General features: G+C 37.9%; 1 protein-coding gene across 1 annotated transcript in view; it reads left to right on the top strand.

The window, feature by feature from the left end:
• LOC129199409 (histone-arginine methyltransferase CARM1-like) overlaps positions 1–13,472 on the top strand; it is a 68,192-nt gene extending 54,720 nt beyond the window's left edge. The window contains exons 6-12 of the mRNA XM_054809881.1: positions 1,392–1,569; positions 4,381–4,471; positions 6,351–6,432; positions 8,397–8,482; positions 9,879–9,968; positions 11,491–11,628; positions 13,379–13,472. Of these exons, the coding sequence (XP_054665856.1) occupies positions 1,392–1,569; positions 4,381–4,471; positions 6,351–6,432; positions 8,397–8,482; positions 9,879–9,968; positions 11,491–11,628; positions 13,379–13,472 (759 nt within the window). The remainder of the gene's footprint in view (positions 1–1,391; positions 1,570–4,380; positions 4,472–6,350; positions 6,433–8,396; positions 8,483–9,878; positions 9,969–11,490; positions 11,629–13,378) is intronic.
• Positions 13,473–14,450: the final 978 nt, after the last annotated feature.

The raw sequence follows: 14,450 nt of genomic DNA, 5'->3' as shown, positions 1-14,450 counted from the left end.
TGGCCTGTAGTTTATATTGGCAGGTTATCGCTGAAAGTCATTATCACCCATTCAAGCTTTAATGCAAATCCTTCACATACATGTTATATTTATTAGGTTAGCTATAAGCAAAGAAAGTGCTATAATTCCACTGGAGAGTGGAGAAGGTATTTAATAGCTAGCACTTCACTTTATTTGAAGGAAGAGAAATAATTTAAATATTTGATATAGAACCGTGAAATTATTAGGATTTTATGAAGTATTCTGGTCTGTCCTATAAGTTGTTCTCGGTTGGGTTTTTTACTAACTGCTTTAGCATATTCACATTTCAGTGAATCAGCTAATACCGGCATTAGTGTCTCTTTCTCCAGTTAGAATGAGTTATAAGTTTCATCACTGTTACCTAAGGCCCAGTCTGTTTTGGAAAAGGTTTGCTAAAGTAATTGTGCACTTCTGTTGATGTTACAATTATACTAGTGCAAGTACATCTGTGGGGGAGTGTTTTCTATTACTTACTGGATTGTGTATATTTATTTTTGCTGATATCTCTGGACATCAATACAAATCTCCTGCTGTGTTGTTGCAAAGGATGCTTCATTTTATAGACTCTCCCAGCAGACACCTCAGATTATTGTGAAATAATTGCTTCTTTATAAGTTTGTGCCAGAAGAACCTAGATTCTACTCATTATTTAAACATAAGCAGTTTAGATACTGCATGAGTACACTACAGCTAAATTGGATATGCATCTATGTGTAGACAGAGGCTTTGAGAAGGTTGTTCTTTTCTTTAATAACTTGCTATATCAAACATTAAATTTTAGGTTCATTTCTTCCATTCATTAAACGTTTTGCTCTGAGGTTCCCTATGTACATGGAAGTGAAAAAATCTCCAGTATCCTGGCTTTAAGTACTGGCCCATTTGAATGTGTTTATGTGAATATAGTGCTATGCTCCATTTATGCTTAGAAATTACCACAAACTTTTCAGGTCTTGAGTTTCTTCATCCTTTCATGACTACGTAACTCACTCAGGAACAGTATTTTTAAAAATGTGGAAAATTCTGAAGACTCTTTCTGTGTAATCTCTGTATTGAATTAAAATATCCACCTTTTCCTGGTAGATATTTTTTCTTGTAGATATTGATTACAGTTATCTCTTACAGGACAACAGTACTTGTACTGTCAATTGCTGATTCCATAGAATGAATTTCTTTGAGTTTGCTCCAGTAAGACACAGACTTTAGAAATTTTGGTGTAGCAAGGAAAAATATATTACCTTTCTATTTTATTCTGATTAACAGACTGACTTAGTTTGCACTATAGGGCGTTTAATGCTAATTAAAGATATCTTATATAAATTCTGCTCATCAAAGGAGTCAACACTTCCTGTGTGCTTTTGTTTTTCCTCCAGCTGTTGGTTAGAAACAACAACCTTTCTGACAAGATCACAGTTCTGTTCGGAAAAATTGAGGAGATCTCCCTCCCTGAGAATGTTGATGTGGTGATTTCTGAACCGATGGGTTATATGCTGTTCAACGAAAGGATGTTGGAAAGTTACCTGCATTCCAAAAAATGGTTGAAGTCAAATGGTGAGTTACCCCCTGCATAGAGACAGGAAGATAAAAAGCTTCTGAAAGAATCAAAAAAGACCTGAATTGGTGGTCCAGGATTGTTTGGTTTTATACCCTCATTCTACCTCTACCACCAACATCTAGGGGACACAGGGGAATTAATATAATGATGCGGTCACCATTGCTACTGTACTATGCTGTGACTTCTTGCTGTTTCACAGTGGAAATAGCTTTTGAGTATGCTGCTGTTGGACTGCTGAGTTCTGCTTGTGTTTTAATCTTAACCTGCTGCGATATACACTGTGATTGCATCTCTGTTGCAACATATCACAATAGACGATGGCACACTAGCCTCAACTGCCATATAGTGGAATGTAGATGAGAGAGGAATGGTTAAATAGGATGAGATTTTTTTGTGGAAAAACTCTAATATATTGTCTTTGGGAAAACTGTGAAGTTCAAATTGTTTTGACATCCTTTCACTGGGCTTCTCCCAAATACCTTATTCTAATACTTGGATGTTGCCTTTTGAGTGACATATGAGAGATTCACAGTGTTCAGTGATCTGTATTTCATCCCTCCTCTGTTTGTTGGAGTGTTGAATGGAATCTGTAAGTTCCAGGGCCTCATGGGAATCTTCTTTGAGAAGCAAATATGAGCATCCAATTGCAGAATGATAAATCTTTCTACATGAACTGCTGAAGATGAACTATGACGTCTCTCTTTGAAAGACTTCTTTAAAGAGACCTTTCATCAGATAAAGTTACTGCAGTATGGAAGTTTTTGAAGCGTGGGCTGAATCCGTGCCTCAATACAGGGAGCTAACGACTAAGCTGTTGTATTGTTTCAAACTTGCAAAGCACATTTAGGTAGTATTTTTCCAGTCAGACACTGATCTTAAGTCTCCCATGTGGATTCTTAGGGCCTAGTTTCAGAGGAGGGCTTCTGAAAACTGTTTTAAATGAGTGAACACCTTGAAAGATACATGCCTAACTTTCTGGTTGCTCACTCATACAATGGGGATGAATCACTGTATGTGGTGATTATTAAACTTAATGATTGTCTAAGAAGTGAGCTGAAATTGTGATATTTTGAGTAAGTTGCAAATATTTAGTTCCAGTTAGGTTTGGAAACTTTCTGTCCCAAATTCTCAGCAAACTTTTTAATCACCTCACAGCCAGTTTAAAAAGCATGTCTATTTTGTTAGTGGGTGTTGTTCTTTGTATAAATTCCTGTGGACTCTTCCTACATCATGTACTTACAACAGGAAAGCTGTTTCCTTTTCACTCCCCTCCTTTACCTGTCCTCCCCTTCAACTATGTAGGCCTTGTGGTTTATACCAGATTAAAAAAGGGTGAAGAAGTATGCTCAAATGTAGTTCAAAATGACCAGGCTTTGTTTCCTGCTTCCATTGACACATGCACAATAGACTACAAGAGGTTTTGTTTAAGCTGCTAGGCAATCTGATGCACTGTCCACAGAAAATAATGGAAAGTAATTCCTCTGGTTTCCTGAGCCATTAAGGTGCGAGGTCCTAATGAAAATGCATTCTTGCAAACTAGCAGATCAGGATTTCATTCCCTACTCTGTCAGTGATTTGCCACTTCATGCAAATAAAATTCTGTTTCTCGATTTCAGCATGTGTAAAAAAAAAAAAAAGGTGTAATATATATTTTTGTGTTTGTAAAATTTTCAATATTTACTCTGAAGTGCTATGTGTTTCCTGGATAAAAGTCTTAAGAGTGAAGTGCATATAACTACTTCATTCAGTAACACCAGTTCTTCAGAATTTGACCCAAACCATACCCAGCAGTTTAATTCAAGATCAAGTCTGAGCTTTAATGCAAATCCTTCACACAGATGTTATATTTATTAGGTTAGCTATAAGCAAAGAAGGTGCTATAATTCCACTGGAGAGTGTTGAGAAGGTACTTAATAGCTAAGCATTTCACTTCATTTGAAGGAAGCTAAACAATTCAAATATTGGATATAAGACCATAAAATTTTTAGGACTTTATGAAATATTCTGGTCTGTTCCATAAGTTGTTCTTGGTTGGGTTTTTTACTAACTGCTTTAGCATATTCACATTTCAGTAACCCATATGTTAATGAAACTACATATTAAGATGTCTGAAGTGTATGACAATTGCTGCTTCTGAACTGGTGGTTTCTCACTAGTGAAGACATTCCTGTAGAGATGTCTGTGGGACTATAGAATCACAGAATATCCTGACTTGGAAGAGACTCACGAGGATCATCAAGTCTAACTTGGTGCTGATTGAAGCTGATTGGAGGGATGGAGCACCTCTCCTATGAGGACAGGCTGAGAGAGTTGGGGCTGTTCAGCCTGGAGAAAAGGCGGCTCCAGGGAGATCTAATTGCGGCTTACCAGTACCTGAAGGGGCCTACAGGAAAGCTGGTGAGGGACTGTTTATCAGGGAGTGTAGTGACAGGACAAGGGGTAATGGGTTTAAGCTGAAGGAGGGTCGATTTAGATTAGATGTTAGAAAGAAATTCTTTACTGTGAGGGTGGTGAGGTACTGGAACAGGTTGCCCAGAGAGGTTGTGGATGCCCCCTCCCTGGAAGTGTTCAAGGCCAGGTTGGATGGGGCTTTGGGCAACATGGTGTAGTGGAGGGTGTCCCTGCCCATGGCAGGGGGGTTGGAACTAGATGATCTTTGAGGTCCCTTCCAACCCAAACCATTCTATGATTCTATAACTCCTGATTCCACACAGGGCAACCTTAACATGAAACCATGTATTTAAGAGCATTGTCCAAATGCTACTTGAACACTTGCTTTTCTACTTTATATTGTCTTTTGTTACTAGGAATGATGTTCCCAACATTCAGTGACATTCATTTGGCTCCTTTTTCTGATGAACAGCTGTACATGGAACACTACTCCAGAGCCAATTTTTGGTAATGATTATTTATGTTATTTTATTTTTATCAAAGATTCAGTAGAGGTTAAAAATTAAATCAGTTCTTTGATTCAACATAAACTATCTGTCAACATTGGAAGAGAATGCTTTTATGTTCTCCATGTTCACTTCTGCTCTGGCCCACAGTCACACTGTTTATTGTGCAAGTGTGAAAGATCTCTCAGGAAGTACTAGAACTGACTGGGTCTCCTCTGGAAAGAGAAATTGACTCCATGAAGCATCCACCGCAAGAAAATGCGTTGACTGTGAATCAGGTGCTAGTGTTTCCTTTGCTACACCAAAGCGTAGTATGCTGCGGACAGTGATCATTGTATTGCCTGAAGTCCCAAGTGCATGAGCACAGGAAAGATTCCTTGGCAGTCTTCATAGAGAATAAGTATTAATTCCCATGTCCTGAATAATTTCCGATTTGGTAATTGCTTTCTGTCCACCTAAATTTTTCATGCAGCTTTAACTAGAAATTGTACTCCTTTTGCCTTGGAGTGTCCTACTGCTACTATCCACTGTTGAGCTGTTGCTGTGCTCTATATAGGAGCAAACATTTACAGTGATACTGTAATGAGGAGATGACTCCATTTCAGCAAAGGTCAATCATTCCTAAAAGTGTGATAATGTATAGTCTACCATAGAAGAGCAGGCTGCTGTCTTTGTTGGTGAAAACCTTGCAAAGATAGAAAAATACAAAGCATAAATATACAGCAAGTGGTTATAAATAGTGTGCATTTTGTCCGTGTTTCTCATCAGTGATAAATAAACAGCTCAATTATACAGTACAGCAAACATATGGAAAAGGGTAAAAGATCACTTGCAGTTACTGGTGTCAGCTGATTTCCTCTGTTGTGCTTATTTGAGTTCTTTCCTTAAAGATATCTTGTCAGATATCTTTAAGGCATACAATCATCTGGGCATCTTCCCCTTACACAATTAGCACAGAACTAGTAATGCAGAATTTATCGGTATTAAAGGGATATTGCCAGATTGGTTTAGACTAACTCATCCACTTTGAAAAAAAGTTATGGTAGTTTAGGAGTTGTATGATGTTGTAACAATGAGAACAAACATTTAAAGTTTCCCATTTTAAGTGCCTCTGAAGACTTGGAAGGCTTGACCATGGTTTTGTATGTAGACGACACTTCCATCACAAGGATTTGAGCTTCCTTGTGGTTTCCCCTTTCCATCCCCTTTCGTTTATATTATCTGGAAGTAAAGATATCTATTAAACTTTTCAATGAGTTGATGAGATGGTTATACACAGGAGGAGGATTACTGCAAGCATGTATATTTTCATTTCAAATTTCATACTGGAAGTACCCTGAATATACATTAAATGCATATTTGCATACATTGGTAAGATAAAAATACTATCTTTTTCCCCATTCAGTTAGTATAGGATGACCTTTATTTTCTTCTTTAATGTCAATAAAAAGGAACAGACCTGTAATACAGGTGCTCTCATCTCTATTTTGATTTATATAAGGTCCACCATCAATTCTGGAATAGCTCAAGATTACAAAAGTAGCTTAAGAGTTCCTCAGCCCTTCTCCCTATTCTCTGCTTGCTGTGTGGATTCTTTCAGAAGCATAATGTGAAATGTCGCCGTATGTCCATTTGAAGGGATTGTGTCACCTCAGTGACACATGTGCGGAAGGTGAAGTAAGCTAAGGAGGGCTGCAGATGTCTGTGTGGAAGGTAAAGCAAGCTAAGGAGGGCTGCAATTTGGCCTCTCGGCAGACAGGAGAAAGGGAAAGAGATGCTTAGCTGCACTTCACCTGCCGTTTACAGTTAGTGTGCCTGAGTCTGGTTGGAACCCAGAAAAAAACATTTTCTCTAAACATTTTATGTGTTACTGTTTCTAGGTACCAAGAATGCTTTTATGGGGTCAACCTGTCCAGTCTGCATGGTGCAGCTGTGGCTGAGTACTTTCGACAACCTGTTGTGGTAGGTTTGTACGTCTGGCGGTTATTTTTTGTGGGTTTCCTTCTTCCTATCCTGTCCTCTCCACAAAATCCTACAGGTACAGTAGCCTCCTTGTTTAACAGAGCTCTATGGCTGCTGAGTAGAGAGCCAGTAACTAACTCTGTGAGTGTGAACAGAGCTGCTGTCAAAGGTTAACTACTATATGTAATATTCCTGGTTTTGCTATGAATAACAGATGTCTAGAGATATGCACACATTAGGAAGCCACAGCATGTGAACAATTGTCTTCCTAACAGGCAACTAGCTTCCCTCAGTGTTTGCAGTCTCTTAAACAAGTGACTTGACCTTGATTTTTCCCTGCCCATCTCTGATCCACAAATTAAAGAAAAAGAGAAAGCAGCCAAGCAAATAGGTTTCTGTATTATGAATCAATCTTTTTTTTAAAATATGTAAATATCCTAGGAGCTGCTGTTCTCCTTCTTTCTTTTTAGTAAAAGTCTAGGTGATACCTAGTTAGAAAGAATGCAGAAATCCTTCTCACCTCTCTAGGAAGAAAACCTAAGCAGTCCCCACCCTTCGCCCCAGTATAATGCTTCAGTGTAGGTGCAATGAAAAGGTTCACTCTCAGAAATCTGACAGTAACAAATCTTGGCTGGCTTTAGGCTAACTAGTTTAAGTAGTTATAGCAGTGTAGCTGCTGTCACATGGAGACTCTAAAGCCTGTCCAGAAATCTGGAAACACCATCAGACTACTGATGCGACCGTCTGCACTCGACTGCTTTTAGTACTTGAAATGTATAAGAAAACTCTCAACTGCCTTTGTAAATTTCAGCCATATCTTTGACTATAGCGTGGTCATTCTCAGTGCTGTGGCTCTTTGGCTTTCAGTTAGAGAATGGAGTAATCCATAGGACTGCGGCACATACTTGCATCATGTATGAAGTACATCTTTGGCTTTGATTTCTCAGCTGAGATTCTTCCTCCCTTGAAGAGATCAGAAATGCATTGTCCAATAAAAGCCACAGTAAATAGTTATTTCTTTCAAAAAATCATAAATCTCCTTGGCTTCCCCTTAGTCTGTAGATAGTTGTTAGTTCTTAGATGGGTTCACTGGGGGGGATGATACAAGCCTTTACGTTAAGAGTTTGCTTTGCTTATGAAAGAGCTTGTGAACAGTGATAGATTCAGATTAGTACATGTGATTAAAGAAGAAAAATGAAGGGAAGGGAAAAGTTTTCATTTGCTGACTGACTACTCCGAAGTTTTTTCTAGAGGGCAATTGCTATTAAGTAATTTTGCTTCCTATATTTCATAATTTAATTTCCAAGTATTTCCATACTGTCTTAGTTTGGCTAAGCTTACTATGCAGTGCAGAAGAACTCATTAAAATGTGTGTAGTTCAAAAATAAAAACAAGCCCAAATAAACCAGCCAAATAAGCCCACCACTTTTTTTTACAAGTGATCAATTTCTGAACAAATTTTATTGTTTCTACATTGAATAAAACAGTCTTTGATAGGTATGTAAGCTATCAAATATATTAAATCCTGGTAGTATTGCAAAATCTAACTGTTTTAAGGGATGCTAAAAAATGAAACATCTAAAAGAAGTTTATTGGGGTGAAGGTTGATTTTTGTCTTTTTTCCCATGTTTTTTAACAGAAAACAAGTTTATACACTGACAAGACAGAATGATAACACTTGCAACTTACTTTCTTTCTTTCTTTCTTTCTTTCTTTCTTTCTTTCTTTCTTTCCTTCCTTCCTTCCTTCCTTCCTTCCTTTCCTTTCTTTCCTTTCTTTCCTTTCTTTCCTTTCTTTCCTCCTTCCTTCCTTCCTTCCTTCCTTCCTTCCTTCCCTTTCTTCCTTTCTTCCCTTTCTTCCCTTTCTTCCCTTTCTCCCTTTCTCCCTTTCTCTCTTTCTCTCTCTTTCTCTCTCTCTTTCTCTCTCTCTTTCTCTCTCTCTTTCTCTTCCTCTTTCCCCCATAGGATACTTTTGATGTGAGAATTCTGATGGCTCGGACAGTGAAGTACACCGTTAACTTCTTGGAAGCTGCTGAGGAAGATTTGCATAGGTCAGCAGATGACAGCAACCTACTATTAATCTTTAATTTTTGTAACTGGCTGTTGATCGTTGGTACTCAGAGACAGAGGAAGCTTTGGTGGTGGACGTGGAGGAAGGAAAGTGGCATGCCAGAATGATTAGTACACTACTTGTAATGGACTGGAGCGTTCATCTGCATACAATTTGTCTAGTATTAGCAAAGAAGCCTATTTGTGAGCCTGTGAGACACTAGAGAGCTGTTCACAAAATTTTCCTATTGAAAGGGACAAAGTGGGCTCCAGAGGACACTGTTTATTTCTTAGCACTATAATTTGGGACACATTTAAATCTAGTTACAAGGCAATTTTTTGTTTTTTTCTCTGTAGACATCCTAAAAGACCTTGTCAAATGGTGTCATCACAAGCTGTCTTGCTGAACTCTTGTATATCTCCTTTTTTAAAACATTTACCAGTCTAACAGGAGCCAGCTGTACCTCTTTGTTTCCCTCTAGAGCTCTTTCAAATTTTTAGTTGGAAAATCTTATATATAAACTAACCTGCGTCCCTTGTGTCCCAGAATGACAGCAGAGAAGCCTTCTTAGTACATCTGTCAAATAAAATGCACCATATGGGACAACTTGAGGGAATACTTCAAGCCCTTGAAAGACATTGTCATCAGGGGAAAATATCACAGACTGTCTTTGAAACTCTGAACCCTTGTTGTTTCAACATGACTCACAAGTAATTGTATAAATGACATGGTCTAGTGAGAGAGAATAATTGCTCTAAGAGGGAGGAACAGCTGGAGAATGGCTTTCCAGATTCAGTTAGCTAGCACTGACTTCCTTCAGTGGTTCTCAGAACTAACATGTTCATACCTGAATGCTAATTTTATGATATGTTTCTGCAAGAGTGGGTGAGCTTTGGGTTCAACTACATAGCCAGCAACAGTTCTTTTGGAAGGGAAAATATTCCAGCTGTTGCTCAAGCAGCTCAATTTTTCCTTCTGGTTCCAGTAGTAGATCTCCTTGTCAAATTTGTAGTGAAACATTTTCCTGTTCAAAATAGTATTTAAACAAAATCCAAGTCCTTCACTGGGAATGGGAAACTTTCCATTGGAAAGACTGAACCCCTGCATTTATAACAGTCTGCAGTGTTGCCACAAATGACGCAGTAGCACTTGTGTAGCAGCATATTTGAGTCTACTGTCGAATAAGGTGCACAAAACACCTAACACCTAAATCAGTGCCATTGGTTAATTCTATTGACACAGACAAAAAGAGCATATCCTTTAAAATATACAGAAAATTGAGACGTAAACTGATTAATAAGAATGGAAATACATAAATTAGTACAAAGTAGATTTCTGGTGGAATTTCTAGTACTTTTTGGAAATTACTTTGGCACATATTGTTTTTTCTCATGCAGAATGGAAATCCCTTTTGTTTTCCAAATGATACAGTCTGGACTAGTCCATGGCCTGGCCTTCTGGTTTGATGTGGCATTTGTAGGATCACTGTAAGTACTTTTTCCTTCTTCCTATGGAATACTACCTCCAGGAGAAAAAATCACGTCTTTCATACAAAGTGTGCCAGACCTTTATCTGGTGCTGACCTTGTTTGTAATGTAATTCCTTGATATTAAAGAAATTATGCCTTCTAGAAGTAACAAGAAGTGTGATAACCTAGTGCTAGCAGTATAACTAGATGGTGGTGATCTTGCTTCTAATTGATTGGAGTGCATATTACCTACGGTAGACCACATCCAGGAATTGTTGAGGGTCAAAATACACTGTTCCATACAATACTGTTTCTTGCAATATTACAGTCCTTTCTGTTTTACATTGTAAGTAAAGCAGCAGCATTTGAACATAGGCTGGATTTTCCCATTTGGGCTGGTCTTGTTTGTGGGCAAAAAGGAGAGCAGGTTGCAAGTTCCACCTAACAAAATGGAAATTGAGAAAATTTCACCAGGCTTGGGACAATTTTTCACTGTAGCACCAGGCATTTATTTCAAAATGGGGACATTCATCTGGTATGGTAAGTAGGTGAAAATTAGATAAACTTGCTCAGTAGTCAATACATAGATTTCAGCTATCTGTATTTAGCTCTTACATAAGACTTGTTGATGTCCCAGTTAAATTGATCTGGTTTTAGATTAGGTGATTTTTTTCAATAAATTGTAAAATGCACTTCTATTTATTTGTGTTGATAAATGTCTTTTATTAGCCTTTGAAATGAGTATTGTCAAGAATTCAGAATAGTATATCCATTAAAAAAATGGACATATGTGCATTTGTATTTAACAGCTGATAGTAAAATTTTTCATCTTGAAAAGGTACCAAAAACTCCACATCAGTTAAAACAAGAGAAAATTGCAGACTTGTAGGATCTGACTGCAGTCCTCCACTGAGAAGGCCTCCATTTTGGAGTAGGCAATTGCTTAATCAGCAGCTCTCTCATGTTTCTACAACTCTGGAAGGCCTTTGTCTTAGCACTTGAAATCTCAGTGGATTGGGCTCACAGTATTACTGGTGTTATCCCTTTCTTTGCACCTACAGCCCCTTTCAATGTATTATTGAAATATCTCTTGCAAGTGAAAACTGTGTATAGGACTTTCTTGGGGAGTGTTGTTTAAGGGTGAAACTGCCATTGTGAAGAATCACGTTGCCACATTTAGGACAAAACTTCATTTGCTGTAATTTGTTGAAATTGAGTGGTAAGAGGAGAGAGAAATTAGTATTCTCTGTCCTGGTGGTGTGGAAAGAAGAGAAAACAGGAATCTGAAGAGTCTCTTTTTTGAATCTCCATAATGGGCTTAGGCACATGGATGTGGTTGTGACAGGCACAGTATGAATAAAGAAAGAAAATGAGGCATAATGTATTTTCCAATATAGGGTAGACTTGCTCTCCAAGTTTATTTGAAGGCAGTTTAAAGTTTATTATAAGCACTTGAGGCCTCACATACATAAAGGTCTAACAATTTAAAATTGTTTCCAAAAGGGACAGAAAGTCTAGATAGTTTTTCTGGTTTGTTTTAGGGTTACTGTTTGGTTGTCCACTGCACCAACAGAACCTCTCACTCACTGGTACCAAGTACGCTGCCTTCTTCAGACGCCCCTTTTTGCTAAAGAGGGGGAAACTCTCTCAGGGAAAGTCTTACTTGTTGCCAATAAGCGGTAAGTGTAAAAGCTTCCCAAGAAGATTTTGTAGTGTGTCTATTCTTGTTAGAGGTACCCAAAAAGATACCAGTTAATTTTGTGTATGCTTGTACCCACATTTGTTATTTCTGGTACCATTACCAATTTATATGGTATCACTGATATAGTTATGTAGGCACTGCTGACCTTGTAAGAGTCTGCTCACCAAAAAGTCTCCATGTTCCACTCCAGTTACCCGTGATGTTCCTTCTCACATCACTTCTCCTTAAGCACCTGTCACATCCTGCCTTCCCTCAGAGTGCCGCTCACAGTTTTTGTCAGCTTTCCACTCTGTCTTTCACACACAACAGTTTTCTCAGGTCATGTCCAGTCATTTTCCACACCTTGTTCTGGCTGTGTCTTCACCAGCAGCCTGGTTGTTTGCCTGAAGGCCCAACATCCCTTGTCTCTCAGAAAGTCCTGTGCAGAGGCAAGGAGAAGTGGGGTTGATCTCAAATCCATTACACTTTTAATTCTGAAAAAAACTCCTTGTGGACGTGTTCCCCTGTTTAAGAATAGTGCTTTTCATGTGTTGTTTGTCCTTCCACTGAGGCTAATGAAGATGGCTGCTTTTGGAAGGGCGTATTTCCTCACCAGACTTCTCTGCTGTTCCTGCTGACAGTCAAATGTTTGGTAACTCCACTCCTATGCTTTGCTTTGAAAACAGTCTTCAAGTGACTGGGTCACACAAGTTGCAGCCTTGTTTGCTTATGTGTATGTGTAGTTTTAACAGAAATCAGAGCCTCCTCTCTTTAGGAAGGTGATTTTTTTTTTTTGATTTTTTTTTTTTTTGAGGGAGGAAACATGCTGATCAGTTAGGTGATTCCAGTGACATCAAAGGCGTCAGTAATATTTCCAGGGCTCTTTAATCACATCAGCAACAAATACTTAATTTGGGACTGGTCAAATTTCCAGATCTTCTGCTTAGAAACTCCTCATGGAGAAAATAAATAATACAGATCTTGATGTATCTCTTTCAAATGTAAAAAGTATTTGTATTTTAATATATAAAAGAAACACTGTATGCCACAAAGTGATCACACAGCCCTCTGCTGTAAATATGTCAATACGTAAGGCATATCTACAGTGGAGCATGGGTTGGAGATGCCTGAGCTAGCAACCTGGCCAGGCTGAGAATGAGAAGCACTCTAACCATGTGTTAGCACTGGGCTCACAAGTCCTGCCACAAAGCCAGTCTGCTTTCGGGACCAGCATAGCACCTCTGTGTAACTGAGCAGCATCTTCTGCTCAGTTGGTCCTCTTTACTTTTCTGTGTAAACTCAGTTTCTTGCAAAAAGTCCTGTGAAACGTATCCTTCCTGGTGAAATCCAGGATTATGACAAGAGTTAAGCTAATGCTGTTTGGCCAGTTATATATTTTTGATCATGAAATAATACTCTGATTGTACTTGCTAATGTTGAAATTTATAGTATTTCTGTTAGAGAGGAGGGAAAAGACATTTCACTACTGAATACTATTAGTGCAAAATTATTATGTTTTTCAGATGCAAACTCTTAAAATCACTTAAGCATCTTGTAATTTTACTTCTTTAGAGATAATTATATAATCATGGCCTTGCACTGATACCACAGCAAATAAATTTCCTTTTGCTTGTTATCCTAAGTGGTTATTATTCACACAATAACTACATTGGTATTTTTTTTCACACAAGATGTTATAGTTGTTTTAGTTCCATTACCTCTTTTTTATACTTCTCTTTCTGATGCAGACAAAGTTATGATATTCAGATTGTGGCTATGGTGGACCAGACAGGATTTAAATCTGATAATATTCTTGATTTAAAGAATCCATTTTTTAGGTAAGAAATGCTTTTGACTAAAATATACCATTGTAGAGTGGTTACATCTTGTATGACAGGAAGCAAAGCACACCTACTGTGGAAGAACAAGTTTCTGACCTCTTACAGTTTATTCTATTTCTACAGTATGAGGGCATCATTATTTTGTATTAGCAGTAGTTATATAAGCCAATATTCTATTTAGGCCGCGTGACAAAGAGCAAAAGAAAAAAACTTTATTTAAGATCTGTAATGATTTAGTGCTGTGACAATATAGTAGACATTCATTTACTTGAACTAATGTATACTTAAAATCTTTTGCTGTTTCCTGTTGTGTGATGTGCATTATTGTGACTCGAGGAATCAGCAATATGCCCAGATGCACTCTGCTAAGGACATAAATTGATATTACTATTTGACATGACGGACCTGTCCTTTCTGTGTTAAACATGAGGGGAGGAAAAAAATCTACCTGCTGCAATCCTTTCCAACTGAGCATGGACCTTCATTAGGCATTGCCACAGCACCATATTTTGGGAAAAGCTTTCAATTACAGATCAAAACAAGCAGGAGGCAGGAGCTATCAATTCTTCCAAAACAAAAAAAGATTTTTGAAAAAATCAGGCTGGCTGTGTTCCATTCTCATTCTTATGCTGTATTTGGCATAAAATAGGCAAATACAGCTGGTGGAAATGATTTTTTCCAGGGGAACACATGGAAAATGCTTCCCTCATTCATTATGTATTTCCCATTTCCTATTTTTTTGACTCAGACCTATATGACAATTCCACAGTAATCCTATAAAACAAAGTATCCATTGTGTGTGATGAAAATTAATTAATTTTCATCTGTACATCAAATGTGCGGCACATCAGTCATTTTGGCTTTTGAGTGGGACCCTTTTGATTAAATTAGTAAAATGTCTTTGTAATAAAGATTGTTCATGGAAGACTTGCAATAACTATAAATAAAGCTATGCACTGGAAAAGATTAATTTCCTCAG

Source organism: Grus americana, chromosome Z (assembly GCF_028858705.1).
Source record: "Grus americana isolate bGruAme1 chromosome Z, bGruAme1.mat, whole genome shotgun sequence".
NCBI classification, from domain to species: domain Eukaryota; kingdom Metazoa; phylum Chordata; class Aves; order Gruiformes; family Gruidae; genus Grus; species Grus americana.
This window is presented reverse-complemented; position numbering and strand designations above follow the sequence as displayed.